Source organism: Salvelinus alpinus, chromosome 1 (assembly GCF_045679555.1).
Source record: "Salvelinus alpinus chromosome 1, SLU_Salpinus.1, whole genome shotgun sequence".
NCBI classification, from domain to species: Eukaryota; Metazoa; Chordata; class Actinopteri; order Salmoniformes; family Salmonidae; genus Salvelinus; species Salvelinus alpinus.
This window is the reverse complement of record NC_092086.1, coordinates 38493055-38515838: the sequence shown is the minus strand read 5'-3', so window position 1 is coordinate 38515838 and position 22784 is coordinate 38493055. Positions and strand designations below refer to the sequence as shown.

Here is a 22784-nt window from a genome sequence, read left to right as displayed (position 1 = left end):
CTACCAACCAGTAAGAATTCCGGCTCTCACAGACCTGTTAGTTTTTCTTTAAGAAGCCCTCCTGTTCTCCACTCATTACCTGTATTAACTGCACCTGTTTGAACTCGTTACCTGTATAAAAGACACCTGTCCACACACTCAATCAAACAGATTCCAACCTCTCCACAATGGCCAAGACCAGAGAGCTGTGTAAGGACATCAGGGATAAAATTGTAGACCTGCACAAGGCTGGGATGGGCTACAGGACAATAGGCAAGCAGCTTGGTGAGAAGGAAACAACTGTTGGCGCAATTATTAGAAAATGGAAGAAGTTCAAGATGACGGTCAATCACCCTCGGTCTGGGGCTCCATGCAAGATTTCACCTCGTGGGGCATCAATGATCATGAGGAAGGTGAGGGATCAGCCCAGAACTACACGGCAGGACCTGGTCAATGACCTGAAGAGAGCTGGGACCACAGTCTCAAAGAAAACCATTAGTAACACACTACGCCGTCATGGATTAAAATCCTGCAGCGCACGCAAGGTCCCCCTGCTTAAGCCAGTGCATGTCCAGGCCTGTCTGAAGTTTGCCAATGACCATCTGGATGATCCAGAGGAGGAATGGGAGAAGGTCATGTGGTCTGATGAGACAAAAATAGAGCTTTTTGGTCTAACTCCACTCGCCGTGTTTGGAGGAAGAAGAAGGATGAGTACAACCCCAAGAACACCATCCCAACCGTGAAGCATGGAGGTGGAAACATCATTCTTTGGGGATGCTTTTCTGCAAAGGGGACAGGACGACTGCACCGTATTGAGGGGAGGATGGATGGGGCCATGTATCGCGAGATCTTGGCCAACAACCTCCTTCCCTCAGTAAGAGCATTGAAGATGGGTCGTGGCTGGGTCTTCCAGCATGACAACGACACGAAACACACAGCCATGGCAACTAAGGAGTGGCTCCGTAAGAAGCATCTCAAGGTCCTGGAGTGGCCTAGCCAGTCTCCAGACCAGAACCCAATAGAAAATCTTTGGAGGGAGCTGAAAGTCCGTATTGCCCAGCGACAGCCCCGAAACCTGAAGGATCTGGAGAAGATCTGTAGGGAGGAGTGGGCCAAAATCCCTGCTGCAGTGTGTGCAAACCTAGTCAAGAACTACAGGAAACGTATGATCTCTGTAATTGCAAACAAAGGTTTCTGTACCAAATATTAAGTTCTGCTTTTCTGATGTATCAAATACTTATGTCATGCAATAAAATGCAAATTAATTACTTAAAAATCATACAATGTGATTTTCTGGATTTTTGTTTTAGATTCCGTCTCTCATAGTTGAAGTGTACCTATGATAAAAATTACAGACCTCTACATGCTTTGTAAGTAGGAAAACCTGCAAAATCGGCAGTGTATCAAATACTTGTTCTCCCCACTGTACATACATACAGCTTAGCTTTTAAAGAGAGAGTGTTGCATATGCCATGGCTGAGAGAGCCAGTGAGTGTGTTTGTTTGTGTGGTTGCTTGCCTTCTTACATCAATGGATTAACCTGAGCTCAAATAGATGAGACATTTAGTTACTCTGCAAAGCACAATTATTTCTCTATTTATATTTCAGCACAAAGTCCATTGCACAGTGACGGCAGCACCCTCACAACATTGGATGGAGGCCACATGATCCTGTCCATCAATGCTGTTACGTTTTAAATTGCTTTACACATAAGAAGCAAGGTTTCATTTAAGATACCAACCACAATTCTTAAAGTCACATACATGGAAGAGGTGGGAAGATTCAAAGAGCATGATTCCAGTATCTCCAAATCATATATTCCACAAGTGATTAAACACTATAAATACATTTCCAGATGTTAAATCACTGTACTGTATCCACATTAGAGATGGTCTCACATCGAGATGAACCAAGACCATGGTATATTCATTCAGTTACTAGTTGTACTTACATGTAAGTGTGTGTGTAGGATAGAGAAAAGTGTGAGAATGTTGATATCATACAGACGTGACTGATCACCAGTCTTAGTACACGTGGTGTTTTAGTTTGTACATTTCCTGTCTTAGTTTAACACTGCAGTATGGGATGAAGCAACTCTTTAGGTCATTGTTTTGTTGTTGTTGTTCCAGGCTTCCGTTATTACTTGTTCTACAGTCAGTCAACATACATGGGGGAGCTGGGAGAAGTAGGCATCTGATCCAGGATTCTGCAGACGTAACTGGCAACATCCACCGAGCGCTCCTCATACATCAGAATGAAAGCATGTTTCTGTATTGAAGGGACACAGAAACATGTTATAACATGTAATAATATGTACGGGCGATAAGTATCTCTGCATGTAATACAATTACATTAATTCATATTTAGTAATTTAGCAGACACCCGTATGCATACATTTTCATACACCCACCCCCTCCGGTACTGTGGGAATCAAACCTTGAACTGTAAGTGTCATGCTCTACCAACTGAGCCACACGAGACGTACATACTTACCAGAAGCTCTTTGTACTTTGGCCTTTTTGACTCATCCTTTGTAAGGCTAAAGTGGGAAAAGGGAATAAATAATAAAAATTCTGCTCTGCAATAAACCACATCATGGGTCTCCTCAAGACTTAAAACAGACATTACATGTTTTGGCCAACAGGGGGAAATCAAATCCAGAGGATGTCTCATGCAGAAGATTACCTTATGAATTTCACATCTTTTATTATATGTGGGTGAATACTGCGAAAGTATGCAGTAGTTTACATTGACAATATTGCTCTGCAGTGATTCAATGTACTTCAACTTATACTATATCATCGTGAAAATAACATTGAAGCAGTGCCAGCAGAAGTTGTATCTTTGTCCTTTACCACAGATTGACAAAGTTGATGAATTTGGGGGAGAACTGCCTGTCTTCTGAGTTGGTAAGCTGTGGAGGTTCTCCCTTCACCACCTGTGTCAACTGGTCAAACACACTGTTCCACTTTGGGTAGGGAAACCGCCCAGTCGCCAGCTCGTACTGTAAAAAACCCACACAAAGACAACATGGCGAGTCTACAGATACAATATTACAAAAACACAAAGAATAATATACAATTTTGTTTTGTGGATTTAACATTCAGTGTATCTTCAAATAGCTCTTTGAATGTTAAAGACAACGTGGACAAGAGGGTTGATGACCCACCAGTGTTATCCCCAAACTCCATACGTCTGACCGGACGTCATAGCCTTGTCTGGAGGCACTTGGGTCTATCCTCTCAGGCTGTGGAAGAGACATGGAAAACATGTTACAATTCATCATAGTGATATCATAGATGGGCCTTTAAAGAGAAAAACTAAAATGAAGAACAAAAATTAAAATAAAATGTCAAAATTAGACAACTTGGGGCAAAAAAAATCTAAACAGAGACTTGTGAGACAAGTGTGTATACAGTCCTCACCATATGCATTTGGACAGTGAAGCTCATCTTATTTTGAATCTATACTCCAGTATTTTGGATAATCATGTGATGACTGAAGCAATGGTATAAAATAACACCATATATTTGAGGGTCTGTTTTATCCTTTTCAAATTAAAGCACTTTATGTATCTAGTTCCCCCATTTTAAGAAATCACAAGTATTTGGACAAATTCACAGTAATCTGAAGGTTCGTTTTTGGTTCCATATAATTTCTCACACAACTGTATCAAGCTTGTAACTCTATAAACGCATTTGCTTTTTGGATGCATTTGTAGTTTGTTTTGGGTGCGTTTGAACTTTTAGGCCAGGTCTTGTTCAATTGTAAGCGAATGGTGAATAGTAGTGATGGGAAAGGCGTCGGTGCTTTCACCGAAAAATGGCTCATTAAACAGAGCGTCATTATCTGTTCACAACGTACATTAGTGGCATCTGCGTGTGATTATCAGAGAAGATTTTTTCTCTCCATTGTTTTCATAAAAATTCAGTGGTGCAACGGTAAATCGCTGGATTTAGTAGCCTATGATCAGTTGGAATACCAGGTTCACATCTGACGTCAGGCTTCCTTTTTTTGCCCTTCAAGTTAACTATTTCTCAAAAACTGAATCTATGGCATTATTTAGGATGCTTAAGACAGAAACGTTTACTATACTAAATAAAACAAATTTGAACAGTGCAGAAAGTGTGGTTTCACAAAATAATTTTCTAAATACTGTCTCTTCAATGGTATTCGACCTCATACCCCCACGTCACTAATGCTGCAGATATTTGCTTTAAAGCAGTATCCAAATCCATAGGATGTAGTGATCACAATATTATAGCCATATCTAGGAAAACCAAAGTTCCAAAGGCTGGGCCTAATACAGTAAATAAGTGGTCATACAAGAAGTTTTGTAGTGATTCATATGTTGATGATGTAAAGAATATTTGCTGGTCTGTAGTGTGTAATGAGGAGCAACCAGACGCTGCACTTGACACATTTATGAAACTACTTATTCCAGTTACTAATAAGCACGCACCCATTAAGAAAATTACTAAACCGTTAAATCCCCTTGGATTGATGAGGATTTTAAAAATTGTATGGTTGAGAGGGATGAGGCAAAAGGTATGGCAATTAAGTCTGGCTGCACAACTGACTGGCAAACATACTGCAAATTAAGAAATCATGTGACTAAACTAGATAAAAAGAAACTACACTATGAAATAAATAAATTATATAAAGTATGATATTAAAAAGCTTTGGGGCACCTTAAATGACATTTTGGGGAAAAAAGCCAACTCTGCTCCATTTATTGAATGGAGCTCATTCATCACAAAGCCCAATGATATTGCAAACTACTTTAATTACTTTTTCCATTGGCAAGATAAGCAAACTTAGGGATGACACGCCAGCAACAAACGCTGAAACTCCACATCCAAGTATATCGGACCAAATTATGAAAGACAAGAATTGACAACAGAATTTCTGCATGCTTATAGGGAAGGACACTCAACAAGCACAGTACTTACACAAATTACTGATGATTGGATGAGAGAAATTGATGATAAAATGGATTGTGGGGGCTGTCTTGTTAGACTTCAGTTGCGCTTTTGACATTATCGATCATAGTCTGCTGCTGGAAAAACATGTGTTATGGCTTTACACCCACTGCTATACTGTGGATAAAGAGTTACTTGTCTAACAGAACACAGAGGGTGTTCTTTAATGAAAGCCTCTCAATATAATCCAGTTAGAATCAGGAATTCCCCCGGGTAGCTGTTTAGGCCCCTTGCTTTTTTTTTTTTTTTTTTTACTAATGTCATTCCACAGACTTTGAGTAAGGCCAGAGTGTCTATGTATGCAGATGACTGAACACTATACACATCAGCTACTACAGCGACTGAAATGACTGCAACACTCAACAAAGAGCTGCAGTTAGTTTCAGAGCGGGTGGCAAGGAATAAGTTAGATAATAAAATAAGCTAAATATTTCTAAAACTAAAAGCATTGTATTTGGAACAAAACACTCACTAAACCTCAACTAAATCTTGTAATAAATAATGTGGAAATTGAGCAAGTTGAGATGACTAAACTGATTGGAGTAACCCTAGATTGTAAACTGTCATGGTCAAAACATATTGATGCAGTAGTAGCTAAGATGGGGAGAAGTCTGTCTATAATAAAGCGATGCTCTGCCTTCTTAACAACACTATCAACAAGGCAGGTCCTACAGGTCCTAGTTTTGTCGCACCTTGACTACTGTTCAGTCGTGTGGTCAGGTGCCACAAAAAAGGACTTAGGAAAATTGCAATTGGCTCAGAACAGGGCAGCACGGCTGGCGCTTGGATGTACACAGAGAGCTAATATTAATAATATCCATGTCAATCTCTCCTGGCTGAAAGTGGAGGAGAGATTGACTTCATCACTACTTGTATTTATGAGAGGTATTGAGGTATGTTGAATGCACCGAGCTGTCTGTCTAAACTACTGGCACACAGCTCGGACACCCATGTATACCCCACAAGAGGTCTCTTCACAGTCCCCAAGTCCAGAACAGACTATGGGAGGCACACAGTACTACATAGAGCCATGACTAAATGGAACTCTATTCCACATAAAGTAACAGATGCAAGCAGTAAAATTAGAAAAAGAAAAAAAAGAAAAAAGAAAAAAACACCTTATGGAACAGCTGTGAAGCAACACAAACATTGGCACAGACATGCACACACACACACACACACAATAACATATGCACTATACATACACATGGATTTAGTACTGTAGATGTGGTAGTGGTGGAGTAGGGGCCTGAGGGCTCACAGTGTGTTGTGAAATCTATGAATGTATTGTAATGTTTTTAAAAATTGTATAAACTGCCTTAATTTTGCTGGACCCAGGAAGAATTGCTGCTGCTTTGGCAGCAGCTAATGGGGATCCATAATAAATGCAAATACTGTATGTTCCATAATTCCCTACTCTATCTGCTAAACTACTTGTCAGGTGAAACTACATGTGCAAAATCCTAACTACATTTGTAAGTACAATGTCCAGTAGAAGACATTTTGAAGATTTGAAGAAAGCACCGGAACCACGAAATCAGTGGGATCTTGCATTTTGCAGCACACGGTTTGAAAAAGCACATGATCAAACAAAGAGTCGGATGTAACTGATGTCTAAACTACTAAACTCCTAGCCACCCTGCTTCTACACCTGCATTGCTTGTCGTTTGTGGTTTTAGGCTGGGTTTCTGTGCAGCACTTTGAGATATCAGCTGATGTAAGAAGGGCTATATAAATACATTTGATTTGATGACATACTTCTGATAAAAGATACATGCATCGGCAGACTGCTTCAAAGTTATCGCTAAGCAGCTTTCGAAGCATGCCTCGGAGCTCCGGTATCAAACCTAAATATCACTATCAAATCATATTTTATTAGTCACATGAGCCGAATACAACAGGTGTAGACCTTACAGTGAAATGCTTACTTACAAGCCCCTAACCAACAATGCAGCTGAAAAAATAATAATACAGATAATAAGAAATAAAAGTAGCAAGTAACTAAAGAGCAGCAGTAAAATAACAATAGTGAGACTATATACAGTGGGGCAAAAAAGTATTTAGTCAGCCACCAATTGTGCAAGTTCTCCCACTTAAAAAGATGAGAGAGGCCTGTAATTTTCATCATTGGTACACTTCAACTATGACAGACAAAATGAGAAACAAAAATCCAGAAAATCACATTGTAGGATTTTTAATGAATTTATGGTGGAAAATAAGTATTTGGTCACCTACAAACAAGCAAGATTTCTGGCTCTCACAGACCTGTAACAACTTCTTTAAACGGCTCCTCTGTTCTCCACTCGTTACCTGTATTAATGGCACCTGTTTGAACTTGTTATCAGTATAAAAGACACCTTTCCACAACCTCAAACAGTCACACTCCACTATGGCCAAGACCAAAGAGCTGTCAAAGGACACCAGAAACAAAATTGTAGACCTGCACCAGGCTGGGAAGACTGAATCTGCAATAGGTAAGCAGCTTGGTTTGAATAAATCAACTGTGGGAGCAATTATTAGGAAATGGAAGACATACAAGACCACTGATAATCTCCCTTGATCTGGGGCTCCACGCAAGATCTCACCCGTGGGGTCAAAATGATCACAAGAACGGTGAGCAAAAATCCCAGAACCACACGGGGGGACCTAGTGAATGACCTGCAGAGAGCTGGGACCAAAGTAACAAAGCCTACCATCAGTAACACACTACGCCGCCAGGGACTCAAAACCTGCAGTGCCAGATGTGTCCCCCTGCTTAAGCCAGTACATGTCCAGGCCCGTCTGAAGTTTGCTAGAGAGCATTTGGATGATCCAGAAGAAGATTGGGAGAATGTCATATGGTCAGATGAAACCAAAATATAACTTTTTGTTAAAAACTCAACTCGTCGTGTTTGGAGGACAAAGAATGCTGAGTTGCATCCAAAGAACACCATACCTACTGTGAAGCATGGGGGTGGAAACATCATGCTTTGGGGCTGTTTTTCTGCAAAGGGACCAGGACGACTGATCCGTGTAAAGCAAAGAATGAATGGGGCCATGTATCGTGAGATTGAGTGAAAACCTTCCATCAGCAAGGGCATTGAAGATGAAACGTGGCTGGGTCTTTCAGCATGACAATGATCCCTAACACACCGCCCGGGCAACGAAGGAGTGGCTTCGTAAGAAGCATTTCAAGGTCCTGGAGTGGCCTAGCCAGTCTCCAGATCTCAACCCCATAGAACATCTTTGGAGGGAGTAGAAAGTCCGTGTTGCCCAGCAACAGCCCCAAAACATCACTGCTCTAGAGGAGATCTGCATGGAGGAATGGGCCAAAATACCAGCAACAGTGTGTGAAAACCTTGTGAAGACTTACAGAAAACGTTTGACCTCTGTCATTGCCAACAAAGGGTATATAACAAAGTATTGAGATAAACTTTTGTTATTGACCAAATACTTATTTTCCACCATAATTTGCAAATAAATTCATTAAAAATCCTACAATGTGATTTTCTGGATTTTCTTTTCTCATTTTGTCTGTCATAGTTGAAGTGTACCTATGATGAAAATTACAGGCCTCTCATCTTTTTAAGTGGGAGAACTTGCACAATTGGTGGCTGACTAAATACTTTTTTGCCCCACTGTACAAGGGGGTACCAGTTAGTTGAGGTAATATGTACATGTGGGTAAAGTTATTAAAGTGACTATGCATAGATGATAACAACAGAGAGTAGCAGCAGTGTAAAAGATGGGGAGAGGGGCAATGCAAATAGTCTGGGTAGCCATTTGATTAGGTGTTCTTAGTCTTATGGCTTGGGGGTAGAAGCTGTTTAGAAGCCTCTTGGACCTAGACTTGGCGCTCTGGTACCGCTTGCCGTGCGGTAGCATAGAGAACAGTCTATGACTAGAGTGGCTGGAGTCTTTGACAATTTTTAGGGCCTTCCTCTGACACTGCCTGGTATAGAGGTCCTGGATGACAGGGAGCTTGGCCCCAGTGATGTACTGGGCCGTTCACACTACCCTCTGTAGTGCCTTGCGGTCGGAGGCCGGGCAGTTGCCAAACCAGGCAGTGATGCAATCAGTCAGGATGCTCTCAATGGTGCAGCTGTAGAACTTTTTGAGGATCTGAGGACCCATGCCAAAACTTTTCAGTCTCCTGCGGGGGAATAGGTTTGGTCGTACCCTCTTCACGACTGTCTTGGTGTGCTTGGACCATGTTAGTTTGTTGGTGATGTAGACAACAAGGAACTTGAAGCTCTCAACCTGCTCCACTGCAGCCCCGGCAATGAGAATGGGGGTGTGCGCAGTCCTCTTTTTCCCTGTAGTCCACAATCATCTCCTTTGTCTTGAATAGATTCACTGTCCAAATACATATGGTGAGGACTGTATTATTGAGTGCATTAATTATCATAGGCACTCAATTCTGTCTATTCAACAGAATACAACATACACCCAAGGGCTGACCACATTTAGTCAACTGGTCGATTGTTTAGTCGATAGGCTGTTGGTCAACTGAGATGTTTTTAGTCGAGCAGTCGTAAATATTTATTTTATGGCACACCTGTCTGATTTGCGCTACTCTGAGTAGACGAATCCATTGAGGAGGACTCTGGGATGCCACGTTCCTAAAAAAAGGGGAGTGTCGCTAAGATCACAGAGGAAGAAAGGTCCAACTCGGCGGAAAATCTTTTTTTAACCTTATCAGTATATTCATAATCATAAATGCACAAGGCACGTCTCTCGAGAATGCGCTCTTGCGCGTTCATTGTTTCATAACTTCATTGTGTTTACTGTTTGCCCTAATTATTAGTGTATATCAATTCCTCATTACATATAATCACCAGTAGTAGCCAACATTTACCATTAATTCGCATAATGTCTAATCTACAATGTTTGTTTGGTTACGGTAATTTCTGTTAATGCATTCAATATATTATTAGTCGTTTACCATTCCCATTGTCAGAGTGGACACATTTGCAGAGCTCACCACCTATGCTACACGTGTGAGAAACGAGTTGGTTTATTTCCTGTCATTTAAGAGTTGTCAATTTATTCAGTTTTTTTTGTTTGGAGCACACCCGATTACGCATATAGAAGTAGGCCTAGGTTACTTGGACTGCGGGCAAATGTAGGCCTATAAAATGTGCCCATTTGAGATGTCTGATAATATTTCTGATTCTCTTAACCCACCATCACTAATGAGCTGTAGAGCTTCTCAAATGAATTTTTTCTTGACCTCAAACTGCAAGTAAACAAAGTCTGTTTTTAGAATCCATTGAAAATGGATTACTCAACGTATTAGAACATAAATCCAGCGCTCTCCCTTCCGATAACCACTTGGCATGAAAGGAAACAATGTAATGCTCGGATCCAGTGGAAACATCATAAAATACCGGATTACTTATTTTCCCTTGCACTAGTAGCCTACAGCTGTGTATGTCCCTGTCGTGGGAAACTCTGAGGGCCCAGAATATTTGATACAATGTTGCAAGTTGGCTAGCGCTTCAGGTAGGACTGTTGAAACGTTTCAAGTTTGTTGCACAGGCCACGCGTAACCAATGTGATTTAAAGGATATTTATTTTTAAATCAGGATATTGTTTACCTGAAGGCTGCAATGTTTTTATTTGTTGGCTTTATGTAGACTATTCTTACATCGTTGGCAATAGAAGTTATTTTATATTTGTAGTATTGTTTTCATTTAGATAGAATTTAGATTCACCACATGACAAAGAGATAGAGATACAAAAACATTATAAATTAAATCAAACTGTTCCACAAAAATTAGCATATGAAAATCATAACTGGCATGCAGATCGGTAGAAATTGTAAAATAAAATGGCACTCCAAATGGAAAAGTATGTCGACCCCTGGTGTAGCCTATTACCAGATACTTCAGGAGCATAACGCAGAATCCAGGAAAGCCAGCGGGGGGTAGACGATCTTGATCACTGGCTCCCTCGAGTCGTGTGTGTGTGTGTTAATTATTTAAAATCAAACTGTGCTTAAAGTACCAGACAAGCTCAATACACATAGTTCATTTTAAAACACATAGGGTGTGTATATAAAAAAATATAAAATGTAAAAATTTTAGACCAATAGAATGATCGAAAGACTACTCTTGGTCGACCAAGATGAATTTTTAGTCTGGGACAGCCCTACGGAAAACCCTGTCCATGTCCTCATTGCCTGGTTCTACATGCCTTTCATAATAACCACCTCAGCCAGCTACTTCACGTATGACCTCACCTTCACACATATAAAAAAAATGCAGTGGTTCCAAACAGTGCCAAGGTCATCAGAAGCAGACTTCTACCAGCCGTGCTGCTGAGTGGAGGGAGCACCTCCTCTCCTCTGGCTCATTCATTCATTAGAAATAGAAGACGTCACCCATTCACAGCAGTGGGACAGAATTCTCTGACCGCAGCACTGATGTGTTTTATGGCATAGTGGCTACAGCACGAGCTCAACTCTGCCAAGACTGAAAAAGATCTGGCTGCCCAGCTCTCACCTAGGACACAGCTACTCAGACTTGTTATGAACTCAAAACACAACTACTCAGACCTACTACACTGTGTATAAAACATTAAGAACACCTGCTCTTTCCATGACAGACTGAACAGGTGAAAGCTATGATCCCTTATTGATGTCACTTGTTAAATCCACTTCAATCAGTATATATGAAGGGGAGGAGACAGGTTAAAGGATGTTTTAGCCTTGAGACAAGCGAGACATGGTTGGTGTATGTGTGCCATTCAGAGGGTGAATGGGCAAGGCAAAATATGTAAGTGCCTTTGAACAGAGTATGGTAGTAGTTGGCAGGCGCACCGGTTTGTCAAGAATTGCAACGCTGCTGGGTTTTTCCACGCGCAACAGTTTCCTGTGTGTATCAAGAATGGTCCACCACCCAAAGGTCATCCAGCTTGACAACTGTAGGAAGCAGAAGCATTGGAGTCAACATGGGCCAGCCCACCATACATGTGGAACACTTTCGGCACCTTGTAGAGTCCATGCCCTGACGAATTGAGGCTGTTCTGAGGGCAAAAGGGGATGCAACTCAATATTAGGAAGGTGTTCCTAATGTTTTGTACACTGTATATTATCAACTCAAAACAACATCGGTGCACATTTAATGTAGATGTGTAATTGCTTTCAAATACAAAAAGTATTTCCTAATTAAAATGACTGAACTCTTGATTTAAGAATGCTTTGGTACATAATGGTAGTAGCAACATTAACCTGACACTACAGTGTGCAAAAGTTTTAGTGAGCATATTCCAACATAAACATTTCAGACATGTGGCCACTTGCCAGCTAAATGAACTAAATCATAACAACCAGAGAGGAACAGAGCTAGACTGTCACCTGAACCAAATACCATGAACCAAATCTAACCTACTTAATTGTAATGTAGTACAGAATATTCCATTGAAGTGAAATCAATCCCTCTCTAATATCTAGACCAAACAGAGACAAATGGTGCTAAAGCAATTAGAAATGGGGTGGCCAAGAAGCACCTGGCAGGTCTGCAATTTTTATATTTGAAAAAGGAAACTGGAGTCATGTGGGTTGGATTCCTGCACTGTGAGCTCACAGCTGTGGGAGCACCAACCCAAACAGCTTTATTCTGACATACATGAATGAAGTAACCCAGCCCTTCCTTGGCCTTCTGGTAGACGCGTGGCAGAGGTGTGCCCTACGTCCTGATAGGGAGATGCCAAATTTAGAATGGAAACTGGAGGGGCCGGGGCTTCCTTCTCCCATCAGCAATACCACCGGCAGAAAATAAACCCTGTGATGACGACACGATGAGCTCATTCAACTGCACTGCCAGCAGTTTGGACGACTTCAACCATGTCACATACACACAGACGGCATGAGATTACTCTGCAGCTCGTCCAAAATAGGAACAAGACAACAAGCATCAGCAAGAACAGATATCAGTAGCGACCATAATATAATTACCAACGCTGCCATCAACAATAAGGAAAGGGGAATCAGAGAGGTGTAGGGGGCTGCCTTAAATTGGCATCCACTTCATCAGCGCCCGGGGAGCAGTTGTTGTTAGGGGTTAACTGCCTTGCTCAAGGGCAGAACGGCAGCTTTTTCCACCTTGCCGGCTCAGAGATTCGAACCAGCGACCTTTCGATTACTGGCCCAACAATCTTAACTAAATGCCTCCCCTCAAAAACAACAACACTACAGTCTCCTTACAACTGACGATCACTACCAAGTCACTAAGTACCAAAACAGTTGAATTCTTATTATGTACTGTATCGTGTGAAAGTGAAATGTATTCTTAGATATAGCCTTAGTTGTACATCTTGCCTTTCAGCCATTAATGAAATATTGCACCGAAATCCCCATATATCACTTACTGCCATGTACGGTCTGCACCCTGCATCTCTGGTTTTGGCAATGGAGTCCACCAGCTGCCCACTGATGCCAAAATCACAAAGCTTAATGTTGCCATTCCTGTCCAGGAGGATGTTGGATGGCTTGATGTCTGAGAGGAGAAACATATAAAAGAGATGACAAAGCTAGGCTAAGAGTTCTGGGTAAAGGAAGTGCCACTTCTGTTGTGGTACAGTAAATAGAGCATTGTGAGGTAATAACGGCAATAAACATCTCAAATGAGGAAATAAAGAACAAGGTCTCCATTTTGGAGTCGTCTTACCTCTGTGAATTATTTTCAAGTATTCTTTTAAGTGGTTAAGTGCTTTCACAGTCTGTAATGAAAACACATAGCAACTAAATTAACATAGAGAAATATGTACCCTTTCTGTCAAATGAATCAGTGTAAATTATGTCAGGAGAAAATGCATGAAAACTTACAGCTAATGTTATTTTGCCTAATATTTCCTCTGGAATCACATCATCTAAAGCACAATATACATATTTGTAGAATTTGTCGAAGGAGGTAGACATAAGTTCCATACATATCCAACAGTCCCCCTGACAAAGAAAAAAATCATAAGACATAACATTACCGCGTGAAGACAATACACTGCTTATTGCTAACTACACAGAACGATTGATTGATTTCTCTATATAGGAAATGCATTGTATGTCAATCAACAAAACAAAGAAGTGAAAATCTTGCGTGGTCACCTCTCTGAAAAGAGCCCCGTAAAACTGAACTATGTAGAGACAGTCACTACTCCTCATGACCACATCCAGGTCCATTAGCAGCTGCTTCTGTTCCTTCTCATCAACCGTTGACCTAATCCTCTGTGGGAGACAAACATTGTAATCAGATGCATGTTGCTTTCAATTGTGACCATGGTTGGAAGTCACAGGATGTTGGTGGCACCGTAATTGGTGAGGACGGGCACGTGGTAAATGGCTGGAGTGGAATTAGTGGAAAGGTATCAACATCAAACACATGGTTTCCATATGTTTGAGGCCATTCCATTCACTCTGTTCCAGCCACTATTACAAGCCTTCCTCCCCTTACCATGAGCAACATGTTACCATATCCTGCAATGGGAGTCAGTTACACTTTGGTGATTATGATGATTACTGAGTGTTCATTTCACAATATAGGCTAAGACTGATGAGCAGGCATAAATCTTGCCCTGAACACTTCCTGTAGTTTAGTCAATAAGAGGTCAGTAAGGGGCAGTCACCTTGACAGCCATTATCTGGTTGCTGGGCTTGTGCACCATCTTGTTGACAGAGCCGTAAGCTCCCCGCCCAATCTCCCCCAGGTCCTTGAGGTCCTCAGCCGTGAAGTCACAATCGCCACCAGCGGTCTTCAACCTCCCTGACGACTCGATACTATGCGTACGCAGCCTCTCTCTGGCCACAGAAATAGGTGGGAGACCGATAAGAAACACAATCTTTGTTAGTGGAGTTAATTTCACCTCAATCATATACTGAACAGAAATGTTAATGCAACATGAAACAATTTCAAAGATGTTGCTGTGTTATAGTTCATTTAAGGAAATCAGTCAGTTTATATAAATTAGGCCCTAATCTACGGATTTCCTATAACTGGGCAGGGGTGCAGCTATGGGTGGGCATAGGCCCCCAGCCGATCCCGCAGGCGAAGAAGCCGAATGTGGATGTCCTGGGCTTGCGTGGTTACACGTGGTCTGCGGTTGTGAGACCGTTTGGATGTACTGCCAATGTTTTTTTAAATGCCGTTGGAGGCATCTTATGGTAGAGAAATAACATTAAATTATCTGGCAACAGCGCTGGTGGACATTCCTGCAGTCAGCATGCCAATTGCATGCTGCCTCAACTTGAGACATCTGTGACATTGTGTTGTGTGACAAAACTGCACATTTTAGAGCTTTTATTGTCCACAGCACAAGGTTCACCTGTGTAATGATCATAACGTTTAATCAGCTTTTTGATTTGCCACACCTGTCAGGTGGATGGATTATCTCGACAAAGGATAAAGTGCTCATTAACAGCGATGTAAACAAATTTGTGCACAGAATCTGAGAGAAATAAGCTTTTTGTGCGTGTGGAACATTTATGGAATCTTTTATTTCAGCTCATGAAACCAACACTTTACATGTTGCGTATATATATATATATATGATACTGCACCTGAAAAAGGATAGTTAGTTGGCATCTGTTTGTTCAGTTTGCATTATCCAGCATCAGTAATTTGCTTGTCCAGGGTAACTTAGCAGCCTCATGTTATCATCTAATTACACAGCAAAGACACAGGGCTTATTCACATTCACTACAATGGTGTTGCCCAAACAGGTACTTGAGGCTACATTCAGTTACTGTCTGTTTTCCATGAGCAGGTGGAGATAGAAATACAACAACTGCTAATCATTCCAGCCTCACTTAGCCTGTCTTTATTGTGACAGATTGCCTGGGTACCTATACAGTACTGAATGTTACATTGACAATGTGTGGCTTTGGAGATGAAGAGTCTCAGCAGACTGTAGACTAGAGTGCAGAGTCATATAACAATTCATTATGCAGGAGTTTGCATTGTGGCTAATGCAAATTCCACTCCATGTACATCTTCAGAAAACCACATTCATTGCAAAGTTGAGGTCAACTTACATGTGGGGGTTCTGGAATGGGGGTCCTGCTGTATTCAGAGTGAATCTGGTCGTTGGTTTAATTGGGGGATTGGCAAAATTTAACTTCAGTGCTTTGCGTTTACCTGATGGGGAAGAGGCAGAGTTTATGTCAGATTGCACACAAGACATCTATGGCAGGGGTAGAGCCAAGGACCAGAAAACAACACTTACACACTCAAAAACAACATGAAAACAAACAGTTACCATACCACAGAATGAGAGACCAGTAAAGCAATGGAGAGGTAAATTTAACTAGAGTATTCAAGTAAATTTACTGAAGTCATGCAATCCACATCTAGGGACGATGGATGTAAGAGTAATGACCAGCTTCTTACCAAAGGCCTCCCTCTATATTTCTCTGTGAGAACATAGATTTCTTCTATAGATGGTGATTTTGGCTGATACTGAACTATATGGGATAGTCAACAAAACAGGTCTTAACCAAATTAAAATGAATCACGAGTAGGTCTAATAACAGGTTCTCAATCAAATATGTGTATGCTATATACAGTGGGGAGAACAAGTATTTGATACACTGCTGATTTTGCAGGTTTTCCTACTTACAAAGCATGTAGAGGTCTGTAATTTTTATCATAGGTACACTTCAACTGTGAGAGACGGAATCTAAAACAAAAATCCAGAAAATCACATTGTATGATTTTTAAGTAATTAATTTGCATTTTATTGCATGACATAAGTATTTGATCACCTACCAACCAGTAAGAATTCCGGCTCTCACAGACCTGTTAGTTTTTCTTTAAGAAGCCCTCCTGTTCTCCACTCATTACCTGTATTAACTGCACCTGTTTGAACTCGTTACCTGTATAAAAGACACCTGTCCACACACTCAATCAAACAGACTCCAACCTCTCCACAATGGCCAAGACCAGAGAGCTGTGTAAGGACATCAGGGATAAAATTGTAGACCTGCACAAGGCTGGGATGGGCTACAGGACAATAGGCAAGCAGTTTGGTGAGAAGGCAACAACTGTTGGCGCAATTATTAGAAAATGGAAGAAGTTGAAGATGACAGTCAATCACCCTCGGTCTGGGGCTCCATGCAAGATCTCACCTCGTGGGGCATCAATGATCATGAGGAAGGTGAGGGATCAGCCCAGAACTACACGGCAGGACCTGGTCAATGACCTGAAGAGAGCTGGGACCACAGTCTCAAAGAAAACCATTAGTAACACACTACGCCGTCATGGATTAAAATCCTGCAGCGCATGCAAGGTCCCCCTGCTCAAGCCAGCGCATGTCCAGGCCCGTCTGAAGTTTGCCAATGACCATCTGGATGATCCAGAGGAGGAATGGGAGAAGATCATGTGGTCTGATGAGACAAAAATAGAGCTTTTTGGTCTAAACTCCACTCGCCCTGTTTGGAGGAAGAAGAAGGATGAGTACAACCCCAAGAACACCATCCCAACCGTGAAGCATGGAGGTAGAAACATCATTCTCTGGGGATGCTTTTCTGCAAAGGGGACAGGACGACTGCACCGTATTGAGGGGAGGATGGATGGGGCCATGTATCGCGAGATCTTGGCCAACAACCTCCTTCCCTCAGTAAGAGCATTGAAGATGGGTCGTGGCTGGGTCTTCCAGCATGACAACGACACGAAGCACACAGCCATGGCAACTAAGGAGTGGCTCCGTAAGAAGCATCTCAAGGTCCTGGAGTGGCCTAGCCAGTCTCCAGACCTGAACCCAATAGAAAATCTTTGGAGGGAGCTGAACGTCCGTATTGCCCAGAGACAGTCCCGAAACCTGAAGGATCTGGAGAAGATCTGTAGGGAGGAGTGGGCCAAAATCCCTGCTGCAGTGTGTGCAAACCTAGTCAAGAACTACAGGAAACGTATGATCTCTGTAATTGCAAACCAAGGTTTCTGTACCAAATATGAAGTTCTGCTTTTCTGATGTATCAAATACTTATGTCATGCAATAAAATGCAAATTAATTACTTAAAAATCATACAATGTGATTTTCTGGATTTTTGTTTTAGATTCCGTCTCTCACAGTTGAAGTGTACCTATGATAAAAATTACAGACCTCTACATGCTTTGTAAGTAGTAAAACCTGCAAAATCGGCAGTGTATCAAATACTTGTTCTCCCCACTGTATGTGTATGCTATAGCCTCAGTGGCCAGAAACAGAAACCCCCTGGAGGAATTTTTACAAGACATGTCCTGGTTGTACCAGTGACTCATTGCAGATGGTAGGTATATACTTTGACCAGTTCACTGAAGTTGATGCAGAGGCATACACTTCTCAGTAGACACCTGCTCTAAACCATAGCCTAGTACTAGATCACATCCCATACCATGGCTATTCAGGATGGAGGCTTAGCTACAATCCAACACTCACCTACCATGTTTTAGTAGGTTTTGCCTGGTAATTTAAACAATAATGAGGGAATAGGTGAGAATTTAAATTAAAAACAGACCATTTCTTTCTTGATTTTTACATTTAAAATAATAAATAATTTAGGCTACTACCCAGAGACTGTGAAACATGACATTGTGTAATGAGATTCTAACTCAACAAAAGCATTGATCTGACAGAACTGCATCTTTGAAAATACAAAATGTGACTTTTGGCTCATAACCACACATACGAGTAAAATAGCCTACACTGCAGACTAGAAAATCTTGCCAGAGGAGAAGGAGCTTCCCAAGTAAAACTGTTTTGAGTTCACCTTGAAATGAAGGAAGCATTCTGTTCTCTCCACCCAAAACACCACAAGAATGTATGTACTCAAATTCCAATAAAATGGCACACGCCATTGGAAATTACACTAGTGTCTCCATGTCTCAACAGGCAAGTGTTTAAGTACAGCTCATGCCAAAAATCACTTACGTGTTCAAAAACAAAACAGCTGCAAACTGGTTTGAAAAACAATGTGACAAAACCCCAAGCATTACTAGCTAGTTTTGCTTGTTAGTAGCAAGCTGACTAAAAGTGCTAAAACTAAAAAGGTAGAGCTTCCATTACAAATGTTTATTAAAAACACACCTAATTAATAAATACAAGCAAAAGGACTACACTTCTGTCAAGATAAAATACATTTCCAACACAGTGCTATTTTGTGTAGGTTATCAGTTCAGGCCGAACCAAACAGTGGTAAAGACCAGTTGAAAGCCAAAGTGTGAATCTATATACACCAATGCTAATGGAAGCTCTTAGCCCTAGGCTTGTGCCGATGATGGATGATCAGAATATGGATTGGAACGTCTTGGTAAATGAACATTATGAAACTAAATTGTTTGGTGATAACTAATAGTAAGGTAAAAACATACAGGATGGTTAACACCAACTGTTGTTGTTTTTTTTTAAACTACAGAAAAGTTAAATCAATAAGACTCAGTTGGACAAGTCTTTCATTCATTTGCATCAGTAAAATATTATGACCTAATGTCTTAAATCACAGACCAACATAAGCTGCACTCTAACTCTAGGATAATCAATGTTTAGCCTCAACTATTAGCCTTAACTATCAAAACCGGCACAAGCCTACTAGACCCCAACAACTCTTCACTTGGATTAGTTGAGAAAAGAGGACAGACTCCCCCATACCAGACCATCAGGCGGAAGCAAAGGGTTGAGAACTGTTGGTACTGTAGCAAAAGAGGTTTGGCTTACTTGGGGGAGCTCCAGACAGGTTTATCTGAAACCCTAGGAGGTGAGAAGAGAACATTTCTTTTTCATATTTCACCTGTATTTAGGTTACTGTTTGACCGATAAACAAAAAACAATCAACTTCTATTAGGAAACGTGGTGAAAACAAACACTGTTCTTCTCAGCTTCAGTTTAGACCAGGGAACGATGCAGCACTGTTTCCCAACACCCGGCACCACCTTGACTGACAACTATTTGAAGTATCTCAAACCAACTTGATTTTGCTAAATGAGGCTTCATTACTGGAAAGGTCTATGAATCACAGTTTGATACCAAGTGTGGACAACAACTACTACACACACTAAAACATGACCAACTACCCCCATTGAAGAAATCCTGACTGGAAATATTTTATCTGGGCCTAACCTACATGCAATACTTAACTAAATAATTAGGGTACTTATCAGATGTTACCATCTGAAATTGCAGCAGCCTTGTTATCAATGTTGCATGTTAGAGTTAATAATCATAAATGTACTTAGTTTGAAGCAGTAAAAGCTCCTTTGCATAATCCGCCCAAATTATACAATTTCAACACAGAGACAACTGGCTGAATAGGTACTGTTGCTAAGGAAGGCCTACTAAAAACGTAGGCTTACCTCTCTTGCACTTGTCTTCTCTATGCTATGGATGGTACATTTCCAAGACCCTATTGTATTCATGTTGTATGCACGTTTCCAAAAGAAACCAACCAATAACTGAAGAGTTAAAAACATATTTATTATTCAAAATCTGGAAGACCGTGTTCTGTTGTTTTTTTTTTACTGTAAAATGTAACAAACACTGCACTTTGAAATGTCCCTGTAAACAAGTGTGGCTATGGACTCGTGACATACTCAAATTATTTTCTGCTGAGTGAACTACCGAACTTTTATAACTTGGCCTCACATCAGTGAACTGGTAAACGTTTATGCTGAGCATTCCACCACACAGAAAAATGTATTGCTGGGGGGGGTGGGGGGGGGGGAATTAATCTACATGCACACACATATAGCCAGAAACAACCAAGATAACTTTGGTATGATTGAGGATTAGCTCAGGCAGATTCAGTGGAGCTAATTGGGGTAGACCTATAAAAATAACAACCTACAAATGATTTTACAAAATGGAGGGGTGTGAGATAGAAAATGAAATGCATCCACAAAATGATCCTGGCAGGGAGAGACAATAACAATTGAAGAAACTATTCTTGGGGCAGCTCACCATTGATCAGCATCAAGTCAGGAGGGTTATGGGAAGTTAGTAGCATTAAGGAAAGGGAAGAAAAATATCACAGAAATGTAGTTTCAATACTTTGACACTGACAGAAGTGGACCATAACATATGTTTCTTTCATTTACTACCTGTTAAATATCAGATTCAGAACGGCATGCAAAAGTATAGAACCAGATCCAAAAGGAACTAACGAGCTACGACAGTTATTGTTAAAGCATCAACAAAAAATGTATATATATATATTATCTTTATAACATGTGTAATATTGACAGTAACGTTAGCTACCTGTTTCACTCTGACATCTCCAGCACGTGTTGGATTCTGTAAGTTAAAAAATGTATAGTTCGTAAAAACATAGCTAGCTAATTATGCATTGGGTGGAAATGGAACAGATTTCTTCTGGTGGATGTAAGTTAACGTTATTTGAAATATAAGAGATTCTCATGCACAAGTTTCACCGAGCTAACAATAACTGCCTGGCCTAGGATACTTCGGGATTTTACTAATAAAGCCCTTTATCTACTTCACAAGAGTCAGATCAAACATTTTTGTCTCTGCATCCAGTAGTTGAGGTAGATTCGCGAGCTAATGCTAACTAGCGTTAGTGCAATGACTGGAATAATATGGTAACTGCTACAGTAGCATGTTAGTAGATACAATGAATTTCCCCAAAAAAACATCCCAACATAATCTTGTTATTTTTAGAACTGCAACATATTGTAGTTAGCTAGTTAGAGGTAACCTGACATTGAAAGACAGTAAGCAACACATGACCACATCCAGATCAATCATGACAGGCCTTCTTATATTCTAGCTAGCTAACGTTATTTAGGCTAGCTAGTAATGCCGCTTGTTAGCCACCTTAGCTAACGTTACCTAGCAAGCGAGTTAACTTACTTACCAACTACTCACTAGTTAACGTACGCTATGTGGTTAGCTAACGTTGTTTTTGTTGTTACTTATTTCTAACAAAACACATTTTCAGAACCCATTATTTGATTAGAAGACAATGTTTTGGGTGTGAGGGCAACTGATTTTGACAGCTAACGTCAACTGTAGACACCAAGCTAGCTAACTAACAAACTAGTAATAGTGTGTGAATACAACTGAGGAAAGTTATATGTTAGTAAGTAGATAGGTAGCTTGCCAATATAGGTAGCTAGTTCGTTAGCATAGTCATTCGGTTACTCCCGTTAACACCACTCACAAAAAAATATCTAGTTAACAAGCTGGTATTGTACAATCCTTACCTTGCATACTGCTCATTGTTGTTATGTGTTGCGACTGGGATTGGTGGTGATGTGAGCCTGTAGATCCTGCGTTATTGCTGTTGTGGCTGGTAGATGTTGTTGAGTTGTTGGGGCTGGGAGTCGCCATTGTGTGTTTGAATTCCATCAGCAGCACTAGGCTGCAATGCAGAGAGCAACTTCGCCCTTACAAAACAAGACTGGAGAATAATCTAACTGGCTAGACTTCTTCGACTCAAATGTGCTTGGTGGATGTAGAGAGCGCTACCGAACAAGACTGTAACTACCAACAAACAGTAAGAAATCGGGACAGTGTTTGACAGTCCAGTAACCACCTTTCCACATAGAGTCGAGACCAAAGATGGTCGATAAATAAAGACTATTTAGTCAGGCCTTTTTACCATTGAAAATTTGTCAGTTCCGGCTTACTTAACTGGGTGTGTCTCCCATAGACACCAATGCAATAGCAGCTTGGTCTGGTCGACTTAGTTTAAATGAACCAGAAAAAAACAGACAAAAACAGCGAGTGGGGTGTCTCGCTTCCTCTTCTTTGGTCGAGACTCAGTCAGCTGACCAAATGTCACTTGCGAACGTGAACACCCACAGCTTCCAACGCGACGCTGCTGTGTTTGTGGACAGAGTTCGAGGAACACAGATCTAG

The 22784-nt window shown here is 41.0% G+C and overlaps 1 protein-coding gene across 4 annotated transcripts; it reads right to left on the bottom strand.

The window, feature by feature from the left end:
• Nucleotides 1–1559: 1559 nt before the first annotated feature.
• Nucleotides 1560–22528, bottom strand: LOC139575395 (dual specificity mitogen-activated protein kinase kinase 4-like). Of its 4 annotated transcripts, XM_071400318.1 has the most exons (13): nt 22127–22528; nt 21162–21197; nt 19626–19658; nt 15970–16072; nt 14565–14736; nt 14047–14166; nt 13771–13890; nt 13613–13664; nt 13314–13441; nt 3149–3226; nt 2835–2983; nt 2473–2518; nt 1560–2247 (listed from the first exon to the last, which is right to left on the bottom strand). In XM_071400318.1, the coding sequence occupies exons 1-13, from the start codon at nt 22269–22271 to the stop codon at nt 2134–2136; spliced, it is 1296 nt and encodes a 431-aa protein (XP_071256419.1). In that variant the 5' UTR covers nt 22272–22528; the 3' UTR covers nt 1560–2133. The 4 variants fall into 4 exon arrangements, with proteins under 4 accessions (XP_071256419.1, XP_071256435.1, XP_071256427.1 ...); XM_071400334.1 differs by lacking the exon at nt 19626–19658 and having other exon boundaries at nt 15970–16060; nt 22127–22523; XM_071400326.1 differs by lacking the exon at nt 19626–19658 and having other exon boundaries at nt 22127–22522.
• Nucleotides 22529–22784: the final 256 nt, after the last annotated feature.

Bases quoted from the DNA above. Each gene is read 5' to 3' on its own strand.
- LOC139575395 (XM_071400318.1), bottom strand. From the start codon at position 22,271: ATGGAATTCAAACACACAATGGCGACTCCCAGCCCCAACAACTCAACA. The intron at 14,737-15,969 runs GTAAGTTGACCT...TTCTGTGGCCAG, and splicing joins CCATTCCAGAACCCCCACAT to AGAGAGGCTGCGTACGCATA. The intron at 2,248-2,472 runs GTAAGTATGTAC...CCTTCAATACAG, and splicing joins CAAAGTACAAAGAGCTTCTG to AAACATGCTTTCATTCTGAT.